The 25756-nt window shown below is 61.3% G+C and overlaps 11 protein-coding genes across 11 annotated transcripts; 5 read left to right on the top strand and 6 right to left on the bottom strand.

The window, feature by feature from the left end:
• Positions 1–4: 4 nt before the first annotated feature.
• Positions 5–2338, bottom strand: PAN0_023c6107 (uncharacterized protein; the record flags this gene model as incomplete). The annotated part of the gene is made up of 1 exon (XM_014798439.1): positions 5–2338. One exon carries the CDS (start codon positions 2336–2338, stop codon positions 5–7), a length of 2334 nt encoding a protein of 777 aa, XP_014653925.1.
• A 664-nt stretch (positions 2339–3002) lies between these two features.
• PAN0_023c6106 (zinc metalloproteinase) lies at positions 3003–3995 on the bottom strand (the record flags this gene model as incomplete). Its single annotated transcript, XM_014798438.1, has 1 exon — positions 3003–3995. The coding sequence occupies one exon, from the start codon at positions 3993–3995 to the stop codon at positions 3003–3005; it is 993 nt and encodes a 330-aa protein (XP_014653924.1).
• A 1207-nt stretch (positions 3996–5202) lies between these two features.
• Positions 5203–6591, top strand: PAN0_023d6105 (acyl-CoA dehydrogenase NM domain-like protein; the record flags this gene model as incomplete). The annotated part of the gene is made up of 1 exon (XM_014798437.1): positions 5203–6591. One exon carries the CDS (start codon positions 5203–5205, stop codon positions 6589–6591), a length of 1389 nt encoding a protein of 462 aa, XP_014653923.1.
• Positions 6592–6983: 392 nt separating this feature from the next.
• PAN0_023d6104 (C4-dicarboxylate transporter/malic acid transport protein) lies at positions 6984–8645 on the top strand (the record flags this gene model as incomplete). Its single annotated transcript, XM_014798436.1, has 1 exon — positions 6984–8645. One exon carries the CDS (start codon positions 6984–6986, stop codon positions 8643–8645), a length of 1662 nt encoding a protein of 553 aa, XP_014653922.1.
• Positions 8646–9139: 494 nt separating this feature from the next.
• PAN0_023d6103 (MCM-domain-containing protein) lies at positions 9140–11656 on the top strand (the record flags this gene model as incomplete). The annotated part of the gene is made up of 1 exon (XM_014798435.1): positions 9140–11656. One exon carries the CDS (start codon positions 9140–9142, stop codon positions 11654–11656), a length of 2517 nt encoding a protein of 838 aa, XP_014653921.1.
• A 264-nt stretch (positions 11657–11920) lies between these two features.
• On the bottom strand, positions 11921–14616 carry PAN0_023c6102 (RAS-domain-containing protein; the record flags this gene model as incomplete). Its single annotated transcript, XM_014798434.1, has 3 exons — positions 11921–12146; positions 12465–12567; positions 12657–14616. 3 exons carry the CDS (start codon positions 14614–14616, stop codon positions 11921–11923), a joined length of 2289 nt encoding a protein of 762 aa, XP_014653920.1.
• Positions 14617–14644: 28 nt separating this feature from the next.
• Positions 14645–16151, bottom strand: PAN0_023c6101 (uncharacterized protein; the record flags this gene model as incomplete). Its single annotated transcript, XM_014798433.1, has 2 exons — positions 14645–15150; positions 15260–16151. The coding sequence occupies 2 exons, from the start codon at positions 16149–16151 to the stop codon at positions 14645–14647; spliced, it is 1398 nt and encodes a 465-aa protein (XP_014653919.1).
• Positions 16152–17240: 1089 nt separating this feature from the next.
• On the top strand, positions 17241–19705 carry PAN0_023d6100 (cysteine peroxiredoxin; the record flags this gene model as incomplete). Its single annotated transcript, XM_014798432.1, has 6 exons — positions 17241–17243; positions 17368–17765; positions 18228–18330; positions 18408–18785; positions 18962–19017; positions 19096–19705. The coding sequence occupies 6 exons, from the start codon at positions 17241–17243 to the stop codon at positions 19703–19705; spliced, it is 1548 nt and encodes a 515-aa protein (XP_014653918.1).
• A 208-nt stretch (positions 19706–19913) lies between these two features.
• Positions 19914–20726, bottom strand: PAN0_023c6099 (alport syndrome; the record flags this gene model as incomplete). The annotated part of the gene is made up of 1 exon (XM_014798431.1): positions 19914–20726. One exon carries the CDS (start codon positions 20724–20726, stop codon positions 19914–19916), a length of 813 nt encoding a protein of 270 aa, XP_014653917.1.
• Positions 20727–22068: 1342 nt separating this feature from the next.
• On the top strand, positions 22069–22733 carry PAN0_023d6098 (tspO/MBR-related protein; the record flags this gene model as incomplete). The annotated part of the gene is made up of 2 exons (XM_014798430.1): positions 22069–22101; positions 22194–22733. The coding sequence occupies 2 exons, from the start codon at positions 22069–22071 to the stop codon at positions 22731–22733; spliced, it is 573 nt and encodes a 190-aa protein (XP_014653916.1).
• A 129-nt stretch (positions 22734–22862) lies between these two features.
• Positions 22863–25637, bottom strand: PAN0_023c6097 (cortical actin cytoskeleton protein asp1; the record flags this gene model as incomplete). The annotated part of the gene is made up of 1 exon (XM_014798429.1): positions 22863–25637. The coding sequence occupies one exon, from the start codon at positions 25635–25637 to the stop codon at positions 22863–22865; it is 2775 nt and encodes a 924-aa protein (XP_014653915.1).
• Positions 25638–25756: the final 119 nt, after the last annotated feature.

The following is a 25756-nucleotide window of genomic DNA, read 5'->3' as shown; positions in this document are numbered from 1 at the left end:
GATTCTAATGGTGGTACTGATGAGGCTGATACACTGACGACGCCGAAGCGGGCACGCCGTACTGCTGCTGTTGCTGTGGATACTGCGGTGGATACTGGGCGTACTGTGGCTGATTTGCATACGCATACCCCGCCGCTGCCGCCGCTGCGGGAGGGTAAGGTGCAGCCGAATAATTCTGTGGCTGTGGAATGGGCGGTAGAGGCGATGGCGAACGCTGCGGTGCCCATCCCTCGCCACCTTGGGTGTAGAGATACCCACTCGTCGATGCTGCAATCCCACCCCCGTTCGGTGGTGCAGAATACGCAGGCTGCTGTGAGGGGGGAGGACCAGTCCAGCTCGATTGCGAGTAGGAGTGCGTGTGCGCGTGCGCGGGCGGAGGCGAAGGCTGTTGCACCGCCTGGTACAGATGCGAATACGCATGCGGCGGCGGAACAGCCTGCGACGCCAACGATGTCGAACTCTGCGTCGACGGCAAAGGTCGCGAAACGTGCCCCGACGCTGCCACCTGTTGAGGTGGTGGTGCAGGCTGCGGCGGAGGAGGCGGTTGCTGATGATGCTGCGGCGCAGGCGGCTGACTATAGGGCGAAGGAATAGGCGTGTATCCCTGCGGAATGCCCGGCGAGGCGGCACGAGGCGGCACCGACTGCGGCTGCGACAAGTACGCGCCCACCTGCGGCTGTTGCTGCTGCTGCTGCTGCTGCGGCGGCGGCGGCGGCGGTGGCTGCGACGCCTGCTGCTGATAGTACGCCTGCGCATTCACGACCGACTGTGCATGTGGCGCTGCGGGGCTGGTGCTGTACTGCGAAAGCGCCGATGCCGGCCTCGCCGCGGGCGACACTGGCCTCTGCAAGCCCTGATGCACCTCGTGCTGCGCTGCATAACCTACCGTCGAGGGCGGCGTGTAGAGCGAGGCGAGGTGCGCGGGTGTCTGGTAAATGTGCGACTGCGGCGGCCTTTCTTCTTGCTGCACGGGCGTTGGCGGTGGCAGCGGCTTGTCGGTGCCCGAGGACGCGGGCGGCGCATGGAAGCTCATCTGGCCCATGGAGTGCGCGAGCTGATCGGCGCCGTAGTCCGGCTGGGGCATCTGAGCGTACGCGGGCACGTGGGATATGGAGTGCGAGCGCGGCATGCCATACTGCGCATGGTGGTGCTGCTGCACCTGATGCTGCTGCACCACTGCGCCGGGCCGAATGGTGGCGTAGCGATCGTCGCTGGCCTCGGACGGCTGCTGGGCGGCAGCAAGATGGTGGTGGCTCTGCGAGGGAGTCATGGAGTGCTGTGCGTAGTACGATGCGGACGGCGTGACGCTATGGCCAAACTCGGAGGGATGGGGAGCGGCGAAGCTGTTGCGGCGCGAAGACCCAGCGGCGGGACCGATGGAGGAGGCGTGCGAGGCGTGCGAGGCGTGCGAGGGCGCAGCCGAGTGGTAGGCGGACGAGGGCGGGACGGGGCTGGTGGAGCGCGAGATGCTGGCGGGGGCGTAGGCTGGGGTGTAGGCGTCGAGGTTGGCGAGCGACGAGCTGGGGCGGATGGTGCCAGCGCCAAGGTCGTGCATGGTCTGGGAGTGCGACAAGGAGCCGGCGGGTCTGTGGAGGGAGGAAGCGAGGCTGGAGGTAGACATGCTGCTGGACATGCGACCGTGCGAGTTGGCAGCGGATGCAGCGGCAGCGCCGCCACCGGGCCGCATGGAGGCAGGGATGGGAGGATGGTCGGTCTTGCCCTTGGGTGGCTTTGGTGGGGCAGCTGAATCGGCGAGGTCGTCGATGCGCTGGAAGGTGCCTGCGCCGCCGTAGGTGTCTGTGCCGGAGAGTTGAGGCTTGGTGTGGGGCTTGCGCTTCTTGGGGGGCGCAGCGGACGAGTAAAAGGTGAGCTCGAGGTAGACTTCGCCTGCATAGCGATCCTTTGCCTTGATGGTGACCCACTCGTCGAACTCGCCGGTCTTGAGCGTGTCTGTGAGGTCGACAATGCCGTCGCCGATGAACTCGGGCTCCTTGCTGTCGTCGGCGTAGCACGCCACCTTGAGCACCTTTTTGCCGCCCTTGAGTTTGTCTGTAGCGGAGGAGGAGGCGGACTTGGCAGCGGAGCCGGAGCCAGTGTTGGAGGCCTTTGCGAGGGCGTCTTCCATGTCTTCGTAGATCTCAAAGTGGAGCTGCTCGTCCCAGGTGGGATGTTGACCGCCGCGCTTGTCGGGCTTGGTCTTTTGCTGTTCGGTGCCCATGGTGAGGACGGTGTAGGGATCCTGCTTGCCGATGGATTTCTTGTTGGGCAGGTTGCGCGCCTTGAGGACGACGCAGACGAGCGTGCCCTTGTGCACGGGCTCGGATGATGGCGGCGGCATGGTGGGCGACCGGATCCAGCGACGGTGATGGTGGAAGATGGTGGTGTTGAAGCGGCAGCGGACGGGAAGGCGGCCCAGGTGTTGGTCGAGTAGTGGTACGCACAGGCGCGTTTGGGCGTCTCCTTACACTCTCCTAGCGGCGCTCTCCCTCTCTCTCTCTTTGCCTCCCTCCCCCACTCGGGCACGTTTTGATCTTCAAACTCAATTCACCGACCACACTCTTTTCTGTCTTGACTCCACTCGACCGGCGCTGAAGGCGGAGTTGGACCGATCGACCAAAGCTGTGCTGGGCCCAAGCCGTGAAATTGGCGCTGCGCCTTTGTCGCACTGCACCGCTTTGGTTGGGCACACCCACCTCTCGGCAAGTCCGACGCCCGTGCAGGAGCAGCTGCGTGTTGTTGTTGGACCCAATTCGACGCGCGCCCGGCACAGCATCGCAGCCCCAGCACAGCCCAAAAAAGGCGGGAAAAAAGCGGCGAAAAGGCGAGAGTGGTGTTGGTCTTTCGAAATGCAGTTCCAAAAAAACTCCCGGCTTGGGGTTTCTCCCGATCCCAAGCATCCGCTGCCGATCCAGATCAGTCTCGGCTTCTGATGAATAGCATCTACACCTTGATTAGCACGGTCTTTCTCTAGTATACAAACAAGTCATCGTCTTGTCGCTCGCTCACGAAGGATGGCTCGGCTTGGTGGTAGCGCTGCCACAGCTCTGTTCGATCTCGTGCTCTTCGCGCTCGAGTCGGCGCATGGTAGCCATCAACACGCGTTGGCGCCGCTCCTCTGCGCTCTCGCTCTCCGCCCCCGGACCTCCTCCCAGCCTCTGCCCTCCACCCGATATTGTCGGTGGCAAAGGTTCGTAAACGTCGCCCTCGACGAGTCTGTGCGTTCCATCCCGCTGCGCGCGTTCGAACTCGTCGATCTGGGCGTTGAGCTTGCTGTTCAGGATCTTGAACTCGGGCGGGTGGTCGGCGACCTTGTTGTGCGCCAGCTCGTGCACCAGCACACGCCGTGTCGTCTTGTAGTCCCGGAACCCCTCGGCATCATCCGTGCGGATGCGCAGCAAAATTCGCTGCCCCGCATTCTCGTTAAGCCCAAGCAGGCCGGGATGTTCCCATGGCAGCAGTTCGGTAAGCGCACCCACTCGAAAGTGGTTGAGCGCACAAATGTGCAGGATACCCGGATCGCGACTCAGCCGCGTGAGGTAGTCGACCACCTTGCTGTGCAGAGGCGATGATTCGGGCGTCGTTGCATGTGCGTAGATCTTGTCAAATGGCGAATGGCTCGAACCCGCCTGGGTTGTGTTGCGAAGCTTGGCGCCACGAAGCACGCTCGGATGGTATTTCCGTGGTGCGTTGCGTTTCTGCATCTCCGCCTCGGCAGAGTACAGCGCCTCTAGCTCCGAAGACGATGGTCCCAGCACCGTCACCTTGGTCTCGGGTCGGCTCGCCAGGCCTACATCGCCCAGCGTGCGCTCGTCCGCGCCATGATTGAGGTCGGCCACACCAGCCGTTCGCGGCACGAGCAGCTTCTGCTTATCCGCAGCAACGTACGTCAGCTCCTCGATCGCCTGCCGCAACTGCGCCACGGTGGTGTCCGACCTCAGTCCCTGCACAGTGTACGACTGCTTGCGGTACACTACTTCGAGGCTGAAGCTGTTCATGATGAGCGTTCGGTTCTTCCACCTCCGCCGTGCGTCGACGCCTAGCGCTGTATGTCAGTGTCGCATGAACAGCCTGCGAATGGTCGTTGTTGGTGGGAAAGACATCCTCAACGGTGGCAAGCCGAACTGAGCCCAAGGTTGAGCCCAGAATTTTAGGCGCGAGGTGGAGGTTCAGCCGGGCTTAAAGCGCAGTCGTAAGCGCCGACGCGTGGCTTTGGCCGGCAATCCACTTGAGAAGCGCCAGCACCAACCCGGCCGAATGGACGTCCGCCCAAGGGTCCGCCAGCTTGTTCCTGACCCCAAATTGGCCCTTCTAGGTTGCCGCTGCTTGGCTTTGAGTCTACACAGGGCGGGGCAAACCCTTTCGGTCCTGAGCTTCCGAACCTCAGCCTCGACAAGCTACCACGCCGAAGGAATGCAGAGTGCACATGCGCATCTCGAGTTTTTCCGCTACATGCAGCTTCGCGCTCCAGTAACTTACACCACTTGGTGCCCGCTTTCGGCTGTCTACGCCTTTCTCTTTCGTTCGTTCGAGCTTGTTCTTGATCAGAAGTTTGAGCCCGAGCGTAGTCAAACCTGCAAGTTGTTTGATGTCTGTGTTGAAATCAGTGTGGGCTGCTCGTATGCGGATCCCGTGGCAGCACTTGTGACTTGGCTGAGGTGAGCAGCACGAGTAGAGGCATGCAGTGGGCACAGAGGCGTGGCCGGGCTGACCGGCTACTCGAAGCGCCGCGCGTCTAGCCGGTCCAAAGCCGAACGAAGCCACACGAAGCTCTCTTTTTTTTCTCTTTTCTGACCAATTTTGCGAAGCCGCGTGTTTGTGCCGCGCGCTCACTCACCGCCAACGAGCGCTTCGGCGCGCGGGGGAAGAGAAATCCCCACAAAATTCATCCGCTTGGCTTCTGCTACTTTGGGGCATCCCAGCAGCGGCAGCTGGAGGAAATGCGCGCACGGCCTCTCTCTCTCTCTCGCGCCCCGCCACGCCAACCCAACGACGGCTGCTTTCCGGTCCATCCCCGGACAACCTCTTCCCGGACCCTTTGGCCCCCCAAAGCCGGCCAGCAACATTGATTCGCTACAAGTACCCAAGCCGGTCCCTTTACCTTGCGCCTCCTCCATCACCCCCGCCTTGTGACATCCGCTCGCGATACTTTCTTCCCCTCCCTCCTTTCGATAACCGAACCCCGCACACACACTACACACCACCATGTCGACCGTGCTTCCTGCCAGCCTGGGTGGCGACGCGCTCATCAAGAACTACGTCGGCGCCGGCACGTGGGCATTCATCGAGGACAAGTTCACGCCGTTCGGCAAGGAGACGCTCGCCAAGGTGATCCGCTTTATGATTGACGAGTGCATCCCCGCAGAGAGGCTCTACCACGCCCAGGTGTCCACCGACCCGGCCAAGCGCTGGAAGGTGGTGCCCGAGGTGGTGGAGCAGCTCAAGAAGAAGGCCAAGGCACAGGGACTCTGGAACCTCTTCCTCTCCGCCAAGCACTACCCGGACGTCGGATCGCCGCTCACCAACCTCGAGTACGCCGTGATCGCCGAGATGACCGGTCGATGCTCGCACTTTGCCTCCGAGTCGCTCAACTGCGCCGCACCCGACACGGGCAACATGGAGGTGTTTGCAAAGTACGGCAATGCGCAGCAGAAGCAGACGTGGCTCACGCCGCTGCTCAACGGCGAGATCCGTTCGGCTTTTGCCATGACGGAGCGCTTCATCGCCTCGTCGGACGCTACCAACATCCGCACCTCGATTCGTCAGGAGGGCAACGAGATTGTCATCAATGGCCACAAGTGGTGGATCTCGGGTGCGGGTGATCCGCGCTGCGCCGTTCATCTGGTCATGGGCAAGTCGGACCCCGAAAACTCCAACACGCACGCCCAGCAGAGCATCGTCATTGTGCCCGCCAACGCGCCCGGCGTCAAGGTCATCCGTCCGATGACCGTGTTTGGCTACGACGACGCACCCGAGGGCCACTGCGAGGTGATCTATGAGAATGTGCGCGTGCCGCTCAGCAACCTCGTGCTCGGCTGGGGTCGTGGGTTTGAGATCATCCAGGGTCGTCTGGGACCTGGACGCATCCACCACTGCATGCGCACCATCGGCACGGCGGAGCGCGCGCTCGATCTCATGCTGGCACGCGCCACCGACCAGCGCAAGCGTGCATTCGGCAAGATGCTCTCGGAGCACGGCACGATCGTCCAGAACATTGCGTGGGCGCGCATCAAGATCGAGCAGTCGCGTCTGCTCGTCCTGTCCGCCGCCAACATGATCGACAAGACCAACGCCAAGGGCGCACTGCGCGAGATCGCCATGTCCAAGGTCGCGGTGGTCAATGCAGCGCTCGAGGTGCTCGACATGTCCATGCAGGCCCACGGCGCCGAGGGCGTTTCGCAAGATACCATCCTGGCGTATGCCTATGCCCAGCTGCGTACGCTCCGTTACGCCGATGGCCCCGACGAGGTGCACCTGCAGCAGCTCGGTAAGCTCGAACTGCGCAGGGCACCCGAGGTGTGGGAGAGGCTCAACAAGACCAACGCCATCTCGGAAGGCTTGCTCGCCAAGAATGGCCTCAAGTCGCACCTCTGAAGCGCTCCATGTCGCAAGTAGTGTTGGAAATCAAACGACGTTTCGTAGCATTGAGTAGCGGCAGTGAGGTGGCGATACCCTTTTGGTGAGCGATGTAACAGCTTGATGTTTTTTTTGGCGCGCGCGGGGAGATGCAGGTGGAGGCAGATGCGGGATTAAGCGCGCCACCCGCTGCAAGTTTGGCCGCTGCCTCCGAAGCGCCCCACTTTTGTGCGCCATGCTTGCATCTGCACGTCCACCATCCTTTGCGTCCCAACACCCCGGCCGAGGTTCCGAGCTCCGTCGATTCGAGTCAGCCCTGTTCATTCCCCCCACGCCTCGAAGAATCAATACAAGATGCGCGCATCCCCAAAGCTAGACCCTTAGCTTGACTACAGGCTGCACATTCGGGGATGACTTCGAACCAGGTATACCAGGACGCGCCGGGTCTGGAGGCGCAACGAGACGTGATGGCCGCAGCGCACGAGCATGGCCATGCGGATCAGGACGATGTGGCGCCCACCCAGCTCGAGGCAGGCCGTGTCGAAGCAGCAGCGGACGACGAGTTTGGCATGGAGGATGCCGAGACGTATGGAGAGCGTCTAACGCGTGTGCTCACGGGTGAAGCCGAAGCAACACAGCCCTCTTCAGCGCAGAAAGACGGTGGATCGAATCGCGCTCGAGCAAAGCCCACGCTGATGCGGCGTAGGAAGGTCGACACGAAGCGCAAGGCGAGCAAGGCAGCCTGGAGGACGGGTGTTCGCCAGCGGGCCGAAGAGCTGGCACGCACCGCCGACTCGGAAAAAGCCACTACCGCTCGAACGCAGAGTGGGGAGAGTGGCACATCGAGTACGCAGGCGAGCGATGTGCCGATGCGCATCAAGATGGTGGGTGAGGATGGCAAGCCCATGCGTCGACACGGCATCCGCGAGCGCGTGCTCCACTTCACCCCCTCGTGGTTCAGCGTAACCATGGGCACGGGCGTCATCGCCACACTGCTCAACCTCCTACCCTGGCCATCGATCCACGCGGGACTGCGATACCCGGCAGCGGTGTTTCTGCTGGCGGATATTGTGATCTTCATCGTCTTTCTGTGCGCGTTCCTGGCGCGGTACGTCATGTACCCCGAGGTGCTGCCGCTGACGATCAAGCATCCGCAAAAGTCGATGTTCCTAGGCACCCTACCCATGGGCCTCATCACCATCGTCAGTGGGATCGCCCAGCTGGGCACGGTCGAGTTCGGTTTGGGGATGGGCTTTGCACTGGCCGCGAGTGGGATGTGGTGGGCGTGTGTGGTGCTGAGTCTGCTAACGAGCGTCGGGGTGCCGTTTAGCATGATGACGTACCAGAAGCACTACTTCGAAGGCATCACCGCCGCACTGTTGCTGCCCATTGTCCCGCCCATCACCGCCGCTGCAACGGGCAGCGTGCTCGCCGAGATCTTTATCGAGCGCTACCCGACCTATGCCTTCACCATCATGGTGGTGAGCTACCTGGTGCTCGGGATCGGGTTGCCGCTGGCGCTGTTGATCCAGGTGCTGTACTTTCAGCGTCTGCTGCTGTTCAACAGTCCACCGCGGGACGTGATCATCTCGGTATTCCTTCCGCTCGGACCGTGCGGTCAGGGCGGCTACGCCTGTCTGCACCTCGGCCGTGTGGCGCTGCAACTTTTTCCCGTCATCTCTGTGCCGGCATCGTCCTCCGGGGTGCCGCAGCTCTTCTCGGTAGGTCAGGCTCTGTACGGCGCTGGGCTCATTTCGGCCATGATGCTCTTTGGCCTGGGCATGTGGTGGCTCGTGATCGGCGTGTGCACGATCGTACGCGAGCTGAGCCACGGCAAGCTCGGATTCAACATGGGCTGGTGGGGTCTCACCTTCCCCTCGGCCAGTCTCGCCATCTGCACCGCGAGCCTGGCGGTGGAGCTCGACAGTCTGGCGCTCAAGATCACCTATACCGCGCTGGTGGTCGCCAACATCGCGCTGTGGACGTACGTGGCGATCCCGACGGTGCGGGGGGCGTGGACGGGAAGGCTGTTCAGCGCGCCGTGCCTGGCGGATCTGCCGCTCAAGCCGTAGTGTAAGCGACGAGGTGCTACGTTTTGTATGTTACCGTCTTTGCAATCAGTGTCGTCGTCTGGCAGTGGAGCATGGTGTCGTCGTCCGAGACGCGCTGGCGTAACAGTGGAAGAAAAACGCGTGCGGAGAGCCAGACGCGTGTGGGGGCGTGTTGTGAGACGCGCCGAGACAGCACGAGCGCGCGCGTCGCACGTCGTGTAAATTGCACGGCCACGCGCGCTGAAGCGCAGCAGCCAAGGCGAAGGCGAAGTCGCAATCGAGGCAGAGATGGGCAGAAATTCCACAGCGCCCATTCCCTCCTCGCGCCAGTCCGCAACACTTGCTTTCCTTCTCGACATCCAGCGCACCCCTCCTCATCCTCGTCACACTCCCATCCCTCCATACACGACGCCGCATACATCCTTAGCGCTAGACACTCACCAAGGCCGCGCAGCACCGCAGCAAAGTCGCTTCAGATACCTCCGCCGCTGCCGAAAAAAAAGAGTCTCGTCGCCATGGCTGCATCCGCTCCCATCCTGCCGACGATCTCGATCAACGTCGACTACGACGAGGAGCGTCAGAAGATCACCGACTTCCTGTGCTTCTTCAAGGCGCCCGCGTCACGGCTCACCACGCTGGTCTCGCAGGGGGCCGGTGCGCCCATCAGCCTCGAGGATGCCGACGACGACGAAGACGAGCTGGAGCGCGAGCTGAGCGGTGCCATCGACCGCATGAATGTGGACCGTTCGGCGGCACAGCGTCGTAGTCGCGCTCGCGCCGAGGCCGAGGCGTCCAGTTCGCGCCAGGTGCCGTTTTACATGCACCAGCTGCAGAACATTGCGAACCGCGAGCAGGACTCGCTCGTCGTCGAGCTCGACGATGTGGCGGCGCACGTCAACACAGCAACGGGCGAGTCGGGCGCACAGCTCGTCGGAGCGATTCGGGGCAATGCCAAGCGGTATGCGGATCTGTTTGCCGAGTGCGTCGACCGCCTGGTGCCCGAGCCGAGCAAGGACATCTCGCACAAGGACGACGTGCTCGACGTCATCCGCCACCAGCGCATGGAGCGCAACGCCCGCACCGTCGAGAGCGCCCAAGACCCCAACGACACCGGCGTCGCACCCGAAGATGCCAGCGATAACGTCTTCCCGCCCGTGCTGCTGCGCAGGTACACGCTCTACCTCAAGCCGTCCACGCGCCGGGTGGCGGGAGAGCAGCCCGAGGAGCCGCTGGCGGTGCGTGCGGTGCGTGGCTCGCATCTGGGCAAGCTGATTACGGTGCGTGGTATCGTGACGCGCGTGTCGGAGGTGAAGCCGTTCTTGCTGGTGGATGCGTATGCGTGCGACGTGTGCGGCGCCGAGGTGTTCCAGGAGGTCACGTCGCGCCAGTACATGCCGCTGACGCAGTGCAACTCGCGCCGGTGCCTCACCAACAACACGCGCGGCCCGCTGTACCCGCAGGTGCGCGCGAGCAAGTTTGTGCCGTTCCAGGAAGTCAAGATCCAAGAAATGGCCGATCAGGTTCCCGTCGGCCACATCCCGCGCACCATGACCATCCACGTCTACGGCCCACTTACACGCGCCATGAATCCGGGAGACGTCGTCCACGTCGGCGGCATCTTTCTGCCCATGCCCTACTCGGGCTTCAAGGCGATCCGTGCCGGTCTGCTTACGGATACGTATCTGGATGCACAGAGCATCCATCAGCTCAAGAAACAGTATACCGCCATGCAGCGCACGCCCGAAATCGCCGCACAGATCGCCGAACTCAAGGACGACCCGGCGCTGTACCAGAAGCTGGCATCGAGCATTGCGCCCGAGATCTACGGCCACGACGACGTGAAAAAGTGTCTGCTCCTCCTGCTCGTGGGTGGAGTCAGCAAGACCGTTGGCGACGGCATGAAGATCCGCGGCGACATCAACGTGTGTCTGATGGGCGATCCAGGTGTGGCCAAATCGCAGCTGCTCAAGTACATCTCCAAAGTCGCTCCGCGCGGCGTCTACACGACGGGACGCGGTAGTTCCGGTGTGGGCTTGACCGCGGCGGTGATGCGCGATCCCGTGACGGACGAGATGGTGCTCGAGGGTGGAGCGTTGGTGTTGGCGGACAACGGTATTGCGTGCATCGACGAATTCGACAAGATGGAAGAAAGCGACCGCACGGCGATTCACGAGGTGATGGAGCAACAGACGATTTCCATCTCCAAGGCGGGCATCACCACCACGCTCAACGCGCGCACCTCGATCCTGGCCGCGGCGAATCCGCTGTACGGACGGTACAATCCGCGCGTGAGTCCGGTGGATAACATCAATCTTCCGGCTGCGTTGCTGTCGCGATTCGACATCCTGTATCTGATTCTGGATACGCCTTCGAGGGATGATGATGAGCGGCTTGCGCAGCATGTGACGTATGTGCATATGCACAGTGCGCATCCGGAGCTCGAGTACGATGTGATCAGCCCCACACTCATGCGCCACTACATTGCGCTTGCGCGTCAGAAGCGTCCCGTCCTCAGCAAGGCGGTATCGGACTACGTGGTAGGCGCCTACGTCCAGATGCGCAACCAGTACAAGGAAGACGAACTCTCCACCGACTCCACTGGCCCTTCATCGAGCGGTACCGGCTACGTCAGTGCACGAACGCTGCTGGGTATCATCCGTCTGTCTCAGGCTTTGGCGCGTCTGCGATTCGACGATCAAGTCTCCCTCCCCGATGTAGACGAGGCGCTGCGTCTGCTCGAAGTCTCCAAGAGCTCCGTACTCAACCACCCCTCGCTGGCGACTAGAGACACTGCACAGGACCATACCTACATCTCCAAGATCTACCGCATCATCCGCGAGTTCTACAATACCCACACAGCCGCCCTCGCCGACGACGACGCCATGGACATCGACCACGCCATCCCCATCCCCCAGCTCCGGGCACGCATCCTTGCTTCCGGCTTCGTCGAGGACCAGTTCCAAGAGTGCCTCCAAGAGTACCAGGACTTGGGCGTTTTGCAGGTCTCGGCGAACCGGCTCCTCTTCCTCTAGTCTCTCGACCTTGTCATTGTCGTTCCGCGTCTCGTATTCAATGTTTCAGTCTTGTTTTGTTTTTGGGGCAGCCACAGCAGAGCGTGTGCAAGGAGAGATCCATTGTGACATGGTCAAGAGGGAGGGTCAAAGGTTTTGGGTCGGCTTTGTTTGCTATTTGGATTTCAGTGTTGGTCGATTGGAGCAGCGTGACGTAGAACGGACATGGAGAGCCAAGGTGCTGGCGATGGTGCAGGTGCAAATGACGTGCCGACTAGGCAAGAGTCACCCGTGGCGATGGGGGGCAAGCAGACGGATGATGATGCTTATCGTTGCGGCTCGCATGGTTCCAGTTGTTGCTTGGCCAAGGTCGTGGCGACGCACGTTCTCAAAGTCGTATCCTACCGACACGGTTGCGACGACGATCAGCTTGGTAGCAGCCACGTACGCGCGATTGAGCGGGCGCATGGCTGGTTCTTCCACTTCGCGTTCCGATTGGGTCTGACTCGCTCTCAACGCGGAGCAAGACAAAGAATCCAAGTGCGACGCTACACTCGCTCGAGTCCATGCATCGCTTCAAGCCCCACAGCGCCCGTGGTGCAAGTTCCATGCGATGCAAACACCGTCATGACGATGCAAATGCTATCGACCGCGCTCGCTCCAGCCTTCTCTCAAGAATCCTCTGACCAACTCAACGCCACAGCCAACCTCACGCAACCACACTCATTCCCACCTCATGACAAAGTCCCTCCCGCCTCCAGCATCACCAAACCCACATTCGTGATCTTCAGACATTTCACTCGAGCTTGTAGGTGGGCAACTTGCTGACGATTCAGAGGTATAAGCAGTGCGAGGGATGAGGCCGGGACAGAGAAACGCAGCGATGTCGACGGCGGTACGAGACAGGATGAGCAGAGCATGCGATGCGGAAGCTGGAGCGGATGTGAGTTGGGTAGTGATGATGTAGACGGAACGGAAAGTGCGATGCAAGAAAGAGAAAGAGAAAAGGAAGTTCAGCCACAACAGGTCCAGCTGTTGGGCGTGATAGCTGGCTGGTCGCTGCCGGCGAGGAGCTGATCAGCGTCGTGCGACGAGAGAAAGATGCTGTTGCGTTCGCGCTCGGCGCGGTCGTGCTCAATCTGGCTGCGACGCTCGACGAGCTTCTTGGTAACGGCGAGAAAGACCTCTTCGATGCCGCGGTCATCCTTGGCCGACACCTCGGATACTTCGACCACATCCCACGAGAGGCTGAAGCCAAACGCGTCCAGGTCGGCGGCGACGTCGCGGCCGGTGTCGCTGCCTGCGGACCCACTGGAAGCACCGCTGCTGCCAAAGCTGCTGGGCTTGAGTCCACCCGCCGCGGCTGACGACGGAGTTGCAGCCTGGCTGGATGTTCGTTGGAAGGCGGCGAGGCGGGAGGCGGATCCAATCGCCAGGGAACCCAGGCCGCTCAGCCGTGACGGAGGCCGTGTAGGCGAGCCGGGACTGCCGTCCGAGTCGTTGGCGAAGCCGGGCGTGGGGAAGGTGATCGCCTGGGTCTGGTAGGGCTGTAGCCAGCTCTTGACGGTGGCGCGTGCGTAGTCGAGCTCGACCTGTCGCTGGGACCAAGCGAGATCGAGTTTGGCGCCGACGACGTGGATGACGAGGTCGGTGGTCATGTTCTTCTTGAGCTCTTCGATCCAAGCACGCACGTCGAGGAAGCTCGACATGGAGGTGATGTCGTACACGATCACGGCAGCGTGACTGCCGCGGTAGTACATGGGCGCCATGCTGCGGAAGCGCTCCTGTCCTGCGGTGTCCCAAAGCTGCAGGCGCACCTTTACGGCATCGACGATGAGCTTTTTGGTCAAGAAGCTGGCGCCGATGGTGGAAGGTGTTGAGGCGACGCTGAACTGGCCCGAAGTGTAGCGATGCACGAGCGAGGTCTTGCCGACGCCCTGCGAGCCGAGGATGACGACCTTGGCTTCGAGTTGGTTGTTGGGCAAGGTGCCACGTTCGCGGATGCGGCTCGGGGGCGAAGAAACCGAGATGGCGCTGCCGCCGTTAGCATGGGGCGTGTGCTGCTGTGCATAGGATAGGGTGCGGCTGGGGACAGGAGAGACACCGGCGATTTGTGCCGGAGTCGCGCGATCGAGCGAAGATGGCGACACGTTGGAGACGGTCTGTCGGCGTTGAGATAGTTTGGGAGCATGCCTGCCGCTGCTGGGGCCGTAAGTCATGGCGCTGGAAGGCGGAGAACGATGAGATGAGGGATCATCTGGTGCGCGTCTCGGAGTAGCTGAGCTAATGCCTGTTGTAATGGTGTGACTGCGTCGCAAGAAGCCTTGGTTGGGAGCGTGGGCAGAGAAGGGAGCTCCCATCTGGCCGAATTCGCTCAGGCCCGAGTCGAGCTTTGGGCTGGTGGAAGAGCGGCGCGCGCGTGGCGGCAACGCGGCGGTGTCCGTGTGATGATTGGATGCGGGCCAGGGATGAGAGGCGGAGTTGGGGGAGCGTGCTGGTGGACGGTCTGCTATGATGGAGTAAGCAGCTACGCTCGACTCGGCCAGAGGCTGGAGCGACTCGACGGCATTGCGTGAGGGAGCCCTGCCGAGGCTGGGATGGGAAGTGTGAAAGCGGGAGGTGGAGATGAAAGCACGACCGCTGTCTTGCTCGGTGAGCGAAGGAGATGCTGGTGTCGAGTTGAGGCTCTGCAGGCTGCGCAATCGCGGCCGAGAAGAGCGGCGTGCGTCGGGGGCACGGTAGGTGCGCGGTGCGCTCGATTCGGCGACTGCGGTTGCGACACCGGGAAAGGGTGTGTTGGAAGAGGCATTGCCGGCGGTCGATGATTGTGCTTGACTGTGCATGGCGTCGCTGCTTGATTCGGCTGACGCGGGTGTGGACGTCTGACGCGAGAACGGTGGGAGTGATGGGAACTGGAGCTCCTTGGTTGGGGAAGGTGTGGCCACGGGCGATGAGAACGCCGATGGAAAGGGGTGGGGCATTGTGCCGAGGACTACCTGTGCCGTCATTCTATTGTTGGCAAAGGATGGGCGCTGGAATCGCTACGCCTGTGGCTGAAAGAAGGTTGGTTGCTGCGCTGGCTTCGACGTCAAGCTTTCGCTTTGGTGTGGGTTGACCAAGTGATGGAGGCGTATCGGATGATGGCGAAGCGCAAAGGAGATGGCGAAGACAGGCGAAGCTGAGGTGGGGAGATCTGGGTGGACTCCAGAAGCAATGGGAGGGGGGCAGGGTGCGCTTAGCACGAGGCAAGCTGCAGGGATCGACAGGGTCCGTGAAGGAACAGTTGGAAGCGCTTGCGAAGAAAGGGTCCGGGGGTGGGTGGCGTATCGAAGGATGATCTACACTTTGTCCGGAAGCGGGAGCAAGATGGCGAGCGCGGGTGCGTAGCGAGTTGAGATTGACGGATCGGGAGGATGCCGGGTATGGCGAGTGGCGCGCGGGGGGAAGAAGAGGGAAGAAAGATCCAATGGCCAGCGCCAGCGCCAGATGCGAAGGTCTAGAGGCGGGTGGTGATGCTGACTCGCATGCGATGCATCAAAGTGGGTTCGAGGGCGAGGAGGGCGAGGAGGGCGAGGAGGGCGAGGAGGTGTGTGCTCGAGCCGCAACTTGATTCAGAAGAAGCACCGTGTTGAAGGTCCGAGGCACGTCGAAGGTGTATTGGATGAGGCGGGCCGTGCAAATGGATCCGTGCGTAGAAGCAAAAGAGGCTCGAAGGCTGTGCGGATGAAGGCAGGCGAGGACCTGACGCAACGGTTGGGAGACGGAAGGGACGAGCCAGGAACGGAAGCCGAGGTGGTGGCAAGGGTTGGTGGAGTGAAGCCAATCTTCCTGAGACAGGGTCTTGTCTTTGATTTAGAGCTGCGGTAGCGCCGAAGCGAGGCTTGTACAGCGACGAGGGAGGAGGATCTAGATGGATAGGGGAGGAGGTGATGAGGCGAGGAGGCGCGACGAGTGCGTGCGGCGGTGGGGACAGAGGCGCAGCGGGCAGCAAAGCGAGGAGCTGCAGAGGAATAGTAGCTGAGAACGATGTGCAGCAACCGATGCGTCTGCACGACGGCCGAGTGGTGCGCAGCTGTGCAGGCGGGCCCGAATTGATGCAATCTGCGCAACTTTGGACGGGCGACAGTCGCAGCAAACGAGATGCCAATCTTGCGATGCGTGGTCGATTGACGTGCTTAGCCCAGAGACTGTTGAGAAGGCCAAGACGTGTCGGATGAACCGCTCTATGATACGATAGCTCCCAAGCTTTTTGGCTTGGCGATGGCGCGCGGTGTGGTGGAGACGCTTGCCAAAAAAGTGCGGATGTGGACTGTATGCGTGGTGCTGCAGGTGGGTGCAATGAGAGGAATGCGGAGCGGAGAGGATGGCGGGATGGGAAGCGACGGGTCGGTGGATGGAGGCCATGCAAGAAGCTGCAGGTGACAGCGAGGTGGGTTGGTAATATGTTGCGTCGAGGCGTGGCCAGGATGGGCGTCGCTGATGAAGGGTGGGCGATATCAGCTGCACATCCGCGCATTTGGCTGCATCTCAGCTGCACACTTTGGCTGCATCACACTGCACCGCGCTGCACCGCGCTGCAACCGACGCTCTTTTGGTTGCAGCGCGCTTGGCCCACCGGTCAAAAAAACGCAGCGGTTGCGACCAACACTTTTTTAGCCCCTCTTTTTCCAGCACGCCGGGCCATGCACATCGTCGGCTTGGCCGTGCCGGGACAGCATGCGCTCGTGCTTGCCGGTCAAGCTCGAGTCGGCCAAGCTGCTGTCGAGCTGCAGTCAGCCGCCAATCATGAGCATGGCCTGACCTACCCAAGGCCAAGCCACCGCGGATCGCATTGGGCAGTAGAGTGTCGCTCGACGAGAGCACGGCCAACAACACACGCCCAGAGAACACCCCCTCTCGAGTTCTTTTTGTTTTACAAAAAAATAAATATTTAAATGTCGACGAAAAACTGAGGAACAAAGCGAGCCTGGACATCGAAAAAGGGACAAAGGGAAGGCCGACAAGGCCATGGTTTTGAGGCTTTAGCTCAGCCTTAAGCTCAGACCCAAAGGGAACGAGAGTGCAGTAAGCTATCGCATCGGAAGAGACGATGCGAGACGGGCCAGCGTCGCGATCGCAACCGCCAGCAGCCGTGTGCCAAAGTGCTGCGCGGTCGGCTCGGATTGCCATCATCAGGGTCCAAACCTGTCAGCCGCGCGATTCTCGAAGTGGAAAGAAGCACGTCACCTCGTGCCCAGTCACTTCTGTCGCCTTCGGCTGTTCCGATGCGATCTCCTCCCTGCTATCCGTTGGTTTAGGAGTCCATGCTGGCTTGGCGTGCAAGCGTATCTATCGGTATGCGTGCTGGACGCAGGCAGGAGATCCGACGACGGGCTGGCGCGCAAAATTGCTCCAGTCAGGGGCGCTTGGCGCGTTGCAATGGACGATATGAGCCGGGGCGCCCGTGTGGGGTGGTGCCGCTCGGTCAGCTCAGATGACGGCTGTCCGTCTCGCCCCTCCCTCTCTCTCTCTCTCTAGCGCGCGTCGAGGCAGAGGGTGATGTGTCGAGCACCCTCCCGCGGGCAACGTTGCGTGCCCCGCAGCCTCGCATGAAGCAGGCGCGGCAATGGTGAGTGCCTCGGCGCGCCTCGCTTGCGTTGGCAGTTGGGGCCTCTCACATTGCTCGGCTGGCAGTGACTCGTAGCCCGAATCATCCTTGACCCGTCAAATCCCTTTGTTCGACGGGCTGACAGCGACCGACTTGCCCGCTAATCGATTCGCTAGACAACGACCCCCTCCCTCCCAGCTCAACGTGGGCCGAGATATCAGAGCTAAAGAGACGAAAAAAGCTGCTGGAGCAGACGTGCGGAGGAGGCGGCGAGGAGACCAGTTCGGCTAGCGCTCCCCCACACGCGCTTGGCGCTAGTGCGGCGGCTGAATTTCATGCATCGACCTCATTGCGCAGCTTTACCTCGCTCGTCGGCCAGCTCAGCAATCGTCGCCCAAAGACCTCGTCGAGTAGGCCAACGTATGCCCGGCTGGTGCAAGAACGAGCTGGTGGTAAAATGCGATCACCAAGCCACTCCGCTTCGGATAACGATGCCGTGGTCGCCTCTGCGCTCCGCGTCGGAGTCGCGAGCCAAGTCGTGGCGTAGGCCAGCGCGGTCTGGACTCGCAAGCTGGCCAGCAGCTACCAGCCCCGCGACGAGCGACCTACTGGCTGGTGGAATCTCCATGGACGCATGATCACGCTCGGCCTCGTTGCGGAGAGCCAATTTCGCCGCGCCACCTTGGGTGCGTCTGGTACGCTGTCGCCTTTGGACCCTGCATTGCCAAAAGACGCAGGGTCGCGTGCGATGCTGTATGCTCGAGCATTGCCCCACATCCAGCCCCTTCGACTGTCCCGCGCAAAGATTGGAGAGCGAGAGAACGTGAAAAGTCGCCTTGTTCGATGCGTAATATTGTGAAGCATCGCCTTCGGGAAGCGTCCTACAGATCCGACTTGATCTGGATGGTCTAATGGTCACGCCAAGCGCAAAGGTCCATTTATTTGTCTCTGCAGAGTCGGCCGAGCGACTCGCTGGCGCTGAAGAGCTTGCGACTTGCCATGTAGCCATCGTCAGTCACCGCTTGGTGGTGGCGGGCGTGTGGAGTTCAAGGCTGGACTGCGGAGAATGACCACTTCGGCATCCGCGGGCTTGTGGCTCTTACCGAGCGTCAGCCAGCAGCGTCGGTCCCTGCATCCCCGCGGCTACGTTGCGGCAGGAGCCTAAAATCTCGCGTGTGTGCACAGGGTCTTTCGCACGCGAAGCTCCGATTCTGGTCATGTGACCTTGGCGCTCTTCTCGCTCATGTTACGCCTGGTAAAACGCACAAATTGGTCGCCAAATTGCTCGGCGAGATGGGAGGAGAGCAAAATGTCCGAAGCACGCCATCGATGCAGCGGATGGTGTGCGGGGGTGGGACCGGCAAGGTGCCATCGCTCTCGAGTCTGGTGTCAGTCAGCGCGCGCCCGCTCTTTCAACACGGCGCAGCTCTCCACACACACGCGCACGGCCCAGGCTCAGCTCAGCGCATTTCTTCTAACGCCGTTTGCGACCCTGGCGAGCGCTTTCTGGCGCTGTTGATTGCCGGATCGGCTGCATTGGGTTCGCCACCCCTCGCGGCAGTGGTGGGCAAAGCCAAGGATTTGTGCCGCGTGTTCTTGGATGGCGAGATTCCTGGGCTCGCAGTTGAGATTGCCAAGATCCTACAAGAAGCAGAGATATTGATGCACGCTTGCCTTTCGACCATCACCATCCGTCAACTGCTCTGTTTCGATCATCGATACCCATTGACGCTTTCAAGATGCCTGGCCTTCGACTTGGATCCATTGCTCCCAACTTTACCGCCGAGACCACCCAGTAAGTTTGCATTCCCCACACGCACAACGAGGATGAACGCTTTAGACTGACTGCGGGTTGGATCTGTGCTTTTTGCAGCGGTGTGCTCAACTTCCACGAGTATCTGGGTGACAGCTGGGGCATCCTCTTCTCGCATCCGGACGACTTTACGCCCGTCTGCACCACCGAGCTCGGTGAGGTTGCACGCAAGGCACCCGAGTTCGAGAAGCGCGGCGTCAAGATCATCGGCCTGTCGGCCAACGACATTGCATCGCACGACCGATGGATCAAGGACATCAACGAGGTGGGCAACACCTCGGTCAACTTCCCCATCATTGGCGACAAGGACCGCAAGGTCTCGACCGAATACGACATGCTCGACGCACTCGACCCTACCAACGTCGATGCCAAGGGAATCCCCTTCACCGTGCGTGACGTGTTTGTGATCGACCCCAAGAAGGTCATCCGCCTCAAGATCAGCTACCCCGCCAGCACCGGTCGCCACTTTGACGAGATCCTGCGTGTCATTGACTCGCTCCAGATCGGCGACAAGTACCGCGTCACCACACCCGTCAACTGGCAGAAGGGCGACAAGGTCATCGTCCACCCCTCGGTCCAGGGCGAGGAGGCCGAAAAGCTCTTCCCCGGCTACGAGACCGTCAAGCCCTACCTCCGATTCACCAAGGACCCCTCGGCCAACGCGGCCTGATTCGTGCTTCGACCGCAACCTAATTGATTTATGCATCCCATGCTGGCAATGCACAAAAATGATTCCCCTTGAGCACAATGATTTGGCTCCAAGGCAGGGTCGAGACTGAAAGACTGGAAAAAGACATGCAGATGCGATTGCACGGCGAACAAAACAGAGTGCGATCAAGTCGAGGCGAACGATGGATTCAAGGACGCAAGCGAGTCTTCTAGTTGTGGTCCTGCTTCCACGCGAGGTACTCGTCGTAGGTGCGCGAGACCTTTTGGGAGCGATACCTGCGTACGCGGAGGGCGTTTCTGATGTCGTCTGTGATCTTGCCGTTGAAGCCGGCCTTGCGGATGGCCGAATCGATGGCCTCTTGCTTCGTCCAGCCCTGGTCCGGGATGACATCTGGCAAGTAGGTGGCGGTGAGGAAATTGGGGCCGCTGTGAGCGGATTTGGAGAATCGCGATGATCTGGTGGATTTGAGTGGGGCAGGGGTGGATGCGCCCGAGCCCGACGAGGAGCTGGCGCTATCCTCGTTGCCTCTCGCCAGCAGAGGCTTGGGGGCGAGCGCGGGATTGGGCAGATGGATGTAGATGCCGTGCACGCCCACAGCCCAGTCGAGGTGGTCGTCGCAGTCTTCGAAATGCGTGAGCAGCGAGACGCCGCACTCGAGGCGAGCCAGCTCGGACGACGAGATGGGCGAAAAGCGACGGTCCTTGAATGCGGCGATGCTTGCGTATTCGGCGAGACCCTGCGATAGCGGATAGGGCTCAAAGGTGCCGATGCAGCCGCGCAGACGCGGAGTGGCGGTGGAGGAAGCCGAGGATAGGATGGACCTGCGCGCAGTCGAGCTGTGCGGGAAGATGTTCCAGGTGACAAAGAGGGGGTACTCGTTGCCGTCGTCCTCGAAGGGCGCAGCAGGTGGGCGTGACGAGTATGAATTCGAGTTGAGCTCGTGTTCGATGACCGTAAAGCAGTAGAAGCAGTGTTCAGCCAGAGCCGCCGAGGGCTCGCTGTCCGATTGCGATGGAGCCATTGCGGTTGCAAAAGCAGAATTGTATGATGCAGCGACCGCAGAGGAGTGGCTTGGACGTGGAATGTGGGCAAGTCGTGCTGGAGCTTGGATCGTAACGCTCGAGAGAGGGCAAGGAAATGTTCGCGGACAAGTGCTTCGAAACGTGAGTCGAATTTGGACTGGGACGGCGACGTGGAAGCCAGCTCGCAACGACGCCAGGAAGAGAGGAAGGGTTTGGGGGGCTGCTACGGTCGCTGCGATGATACAGAGACGATGATGGTTGTGTCGATACACCCGCCAGGGTTTTGAGGATTGCGCAGTACACCTGGCTGCGCACGGCTAAGCTTTTGGCTGCGTGAGCGCTTGGACCCTGCGTTGAGGGCCAAGGAGAGCCGAGAGCGGAGAGCGGAGCCTCGTCCCGTTGGCTCGCCGCGCCTAGGATCCAGCCCGGCACAAAGAAACGAAAAAGTTAAAAGAAAAAAGCGACCCGAAAAGACACCCTGAAAAAGCATCCCAAAAATCAAGAAAAGGGGCCTCAAACAGTGCTTGGCTGAGGTGGTGAGGGTCCGGCCTCGAGCTGGTGAATGGAAGAGCAGAGCCCCCGATACGGATCACTGCCGACTCCTCCTGGCTTATTCCGACTCGAGCCGGATTGGGGCGCGGGCACAACGAGCGACGATGACTGACGGGCCTCACAAGGCGCCACGCAGCATCGGGTCGAGGCCGACATGACATCAGCGCGCCTTGGCTCGCAGCCGCAATTTCTCCACTTTTTCTTTTTCGCAACGCAACTGCAGTAGTGCATCGCACGTTTTGGGACGTGCGCAAGTGCACAGCTGCATCCCGAAACAAAATGCCGAGGCTGGTCGCGGTTGGGCAGCTGCGGGCCGGCCCAACGTGCACGCGCCAACGCAGCCTCACAGACACGCCCCCATCCATCGGGCACGTCGGATGCGGAGCAGCCGAACCGTAGCCAGCCGCGAGGGACCAGCTTCATAGAGCGAAAGACGGGCTGTCAATCCGCGTGCCGATTGAAGAGACAGCCTGAGAGCGAGAGCTAGCTGGGAGCTGGACGAGGGGTTGAGCTGTCACCAAAGATAGAAGCAGCAGGCAGGCAGGAGGCGACGCCCGTGAGAGCGGCGTTGGCTGTCGCTCGCGATCGCGGCAGTTGGAGCCAGCCCTCCCCCCCTTCCCCCTCCCCTTTTCGGCCGCGCCCCCTCTCGCGCTCTGCCCCGTGTTGGTCTGGATTACAAATAGACTCTGGCTCGAGTCTCGGCTTTGCTGCTCAACCGGCTGCTGAGCGTACTTTGCACCTTTGCTTCCATCCACATCCATCCTTGCCCGTTCTGATATCTCGCCAACCATGTCCAACCTTCCCGGTCTCCTCATTGACATCGTGAGTACCTCCACCGCAACTGCTGTTTACGTATTTCGTGCGAGCCGCGCGCTGACCGTGTTCGCATGCTTGCATCCACCCTGTCGCTGCAGCCGCGCAACCCCATCCTGGCGGTGGGCATCCCCGTCGCCGTGGGCGTGGTGAACGGCTTTGCCACCAAGTCGTCCAACTACTCGGCCGACTCGGTGTGGTACAAGTCGCTCAAGAAGCCCAGCCTGAACCCGCCCAGCAGCTACTACGGCATCGTGTGGCCCGTGCTGTACGCCTCGATGGGCTGGGCCTCGCACCTCACCGTCAAGGCGCTCGACCGCACCCCGCCCGGCCTCGGCCGCGACACGGCCAAGAAGGCGCTCTCGCTCTACTGGATCCAGCTCGGCCTCAACGCGCTCTGGTCGCCCCTCTTCTTCGGCGCCGGCAACGTCGGCCTCGCCCTCGTCAACATCGGCGCGCTCACCGGAACCGTCGGCTACTGGGCCGCCACCGTCAAGGACGTCGACGAGACCGCCGGCCTCCTCGCCATCCCTTACGTCGGATGGCTCGCTTACGCCACCTACCTCAACGCCAGCATCTGGTGGCAGAACTACGGCAACGCCAAGTTCGGCAAGCTCAAGAAGGAGGCCAAGGACCTCTAAGCTCCCAGCCACACGCGCGTGCTTTCAATCGGCTTCCTGTATTCTATACACCTTGCCCACGTAGCCCCCCCATCGATGGTGTGGTGAATGAAATCCAAACATGAAAAAATTCGCAAGGCTGGTTCTAGGCTAAGCTTGACGCACGGAGCTGCGGTCGGTATCGACGCTGTCGCGGCGGTTCTTGATGGGGATGAATTGGCGGTCGGGATCGTGCTGGCCGAAAAAGACGGTGGAGCCTTCGACCATGCCGCGTTCGACGGTGTTGGTGCGGCTGCTGTGCGCCTGGAGCTTGCTCATGGCCTCGTCAAAGTCCATGTGCGTGGTGAGCGGACGTCTGGGTAAGGCGGTGAGCGCATGGCGTGCATCGAGGTTGATGCTGAGGATGTTGCTCGAGTGGGCGCCTTCCGAGACGCTAATCAGCAGCGAGTACTGCTGCTGCGAGCTAGGCAGGGACGAGGTGGACGATCCATCGTGCAGGCTGCTCGACGCACTCCCCGGCGTGTTTGTAGACGATGCGGGTGTGGTGGAAGAGTTGCGCTCGTACACCTCGAACGTGATGCTGGCAAAGTAGTCGAGCGGCGGGATCTTTTGCATGACCACATTGAGCTCGGAAGCGAGCACGAGGTTGAGCAGCGTGTGGATGTGACTCTCCTTGGTGAAGTAGAGGCTGCAAATGCCCTTGCTCTCCTTGGCACCCTCGAGATCCTCGACGATGTTCTTGAGCAGAGGCATGGATGTGAGGAATCCGATCTCCTCCTTCTCCTCGGGCGTGATGCCGTACTCCCTCGGACAGATGAACTGGAAGAGCGCCAGCGCCTTGCGGTACAGCTCGTGCAGATGCGTCAACCTCCTGTCCAGGTCCGCGTCCGTCACCGCCGCATCGGCAAAGACGGTCTCGATGAACTGGCGGTTGTGCAGACCATCGTGGCTCAGCATATCGTACAGCTCCGAGGATCGCGATGGATCGTGCGGATCCTCTTCAAAGTCGTTGAACAGCTTCTCCCAGCGCTCGCGGAAGAGCTGGGGCGTCTCGTGCGTGCACCATCGCGTCTGCACCCTGTCGATCGCCTTGCCCAGCGTCTTGTAGTTCTGTCGCATGATCTCGCGCAGCTTGCCCAGCAGTGCGGCGATATCCAGCGCCAACCGCGCCGGAGGCGGCAGATCCTCGGGCCAATCGTCGGGCACCGTACCGGCCTCGGGCGAATCGGGCCGGAGCGAAGCCTTGAGCTTCTTCTTGACCACGTCCATGACGTCCTTGGCGGCATTGCTGTCGTCGAGCAGATCCTTGCGGATGATCATCTCCTTTTCGCCGCTCGACTCGTCGAGGAAGGCGGCGGCAAAGATCTCGGCGCTGGCGGTGACGCGACGCTCGGACGAGGTGTAGACGGTGCAGTTGGAGAGCGCGTCGGCGTTCATGATGATCATGTCCTTGCGCATGTTGTTGCCAAACTCCTTGGCCTGGTGGCGCGCCGCATGCGAGAACTCGCCGCCCCACTTGATGATCAGCTGCATCTTGGCCAGCTCGGCCGACTGCTTGTCGAAGCTCGGCTTGATCTGGACCTTGGTGCCGGGCATATCCTTCTTGCGGTTGATGAGCTGGATGATGAGCTCGAGATCCTCGACGTTGGCGCCGGGCAAGGCGAGCGCTTCGGAGGCGGCGGTGGAGACGAGGTCGAGCTGGGTTCGCAGGATGATCTCCTCCCTGCGTCCCTGGAGGAGCGCGATGAGGGGAGCCGCCCAGCTGTCGGATGGCTTGAAGGAGCGCTTGAGCTTCTGCTTGGGCGTGCGGTCGCCGTGGCGGAAGACGGTGACGGAGGCCTTGAGATTCCAGGCGGAGCGCTCGCGCTCGCGCGGGCTTGCGCTGCCGACGCCGCTGCCCGAGCTGCCGATGGGGCGACGAACCACCTTGTCGTTGCAGAAGCGGCTGAGGATGTCTGCGCACTTGTCGTAGTAGAAGTCGTTGCCCTTGACGAAGCTCCAGCCGTTTACGTCGATGACGTAGCTCTTGCCGCCGACGCGGAGGAGGTCGAAGCCGCAGATGTTCTGCTTGAAGGCGGTGGAGATGGCGGTGGCCATCTTGATCTCGTCCGGGGTGAGTTTGGTGATGTAGCGGATCTCCTTGCCGTCTGGGTTGCGTTTGACGACGCCGTCGACGACGGGCGATTTGCGGGTCTCTGCATGGACAAAGTGCGGGCCGATGGTGTAGACCTTGATATCCTCTGCATTGTCGACGTCCATGAACTCCTCGTAGATGTACGAGCCGTCGGTGCGCGGGTGGACGAGGTTGGGGTCGTACTCGGACGACTTGTTGCCGACCTTGCGGAAGAGGCGACGGCCTCCGCCGCCTTTGGCCTTGGGGAAGTAGATGTGGATGTTGTGGTCCTCGCCCGAGACGGGCTTCTCGACAAAGGGCTTTGCGATCTTGTGGTCGCCGATGACGAGCTGGTCGTACGACTCGAGGCGGCACTCTTTGGGGTCGCGGTCCTTGCGAAGGTCTGCGCCGATTCGGGACTTGAGATCTTCGATGATGGCATCCTCAAGGTCTGGGCCGCCGTCACGGTCGACTTCGAGACGGCGCGGGGTGGGCACGCCTACGCTGTCGAGGATCTGGAGGACGGCACGACGGTCCCAGAGGACCTGCTGGAGGCGGAGGTCGTTGACGAGCACGGGCTTGCGGAGATCTGCGTAGGAGATGGCCTTTTCGAGTGGGAAACCGGTGGAGAAGAAGGAGATGAGCACGTCTACGATGGGCCAGTCCTGGACGGGTTCGTCGAGGATGACCTTTTCGCCAAAGATGGTCACGTCGAAGTCCTTGGTGCTGATGAGGCGGTTGAGGATGTTTTGCATGGGCTTGGAGCGCGCCTTGCGGTCCATGGCGGCGACGCCCAGCTGTATGCGTTCCATGCTGGGCGAATGTGTGCTATGGATGCGATGATGGGCGAGAGGATGGACGACTTCCTTCTGCAGCTCGGTCCAATATGAAATGGCCGTGCGAAAGGCAGGAAATACAAAAAAAAAAAAAA

This window comes from Moesziomyces antarcticus, assembly GCF_000747765.1.
Source record: "Moesziomyces antarcticus DNA, scaffold: scaffold_v10023, strain JCM 10317, whole genome shotgun sequence".
NCBI classification, from domain to species: Eukaryota; Fungi; Basidiomycota; class Ustilaginomycetes; order Ustilaginales; family Ustilaginaceae; genus Moesziomyces; species Moesziomyces antarcticus.
This window is presented reverse-complemented; position numbering and strand designations above follow the sequence as displayed.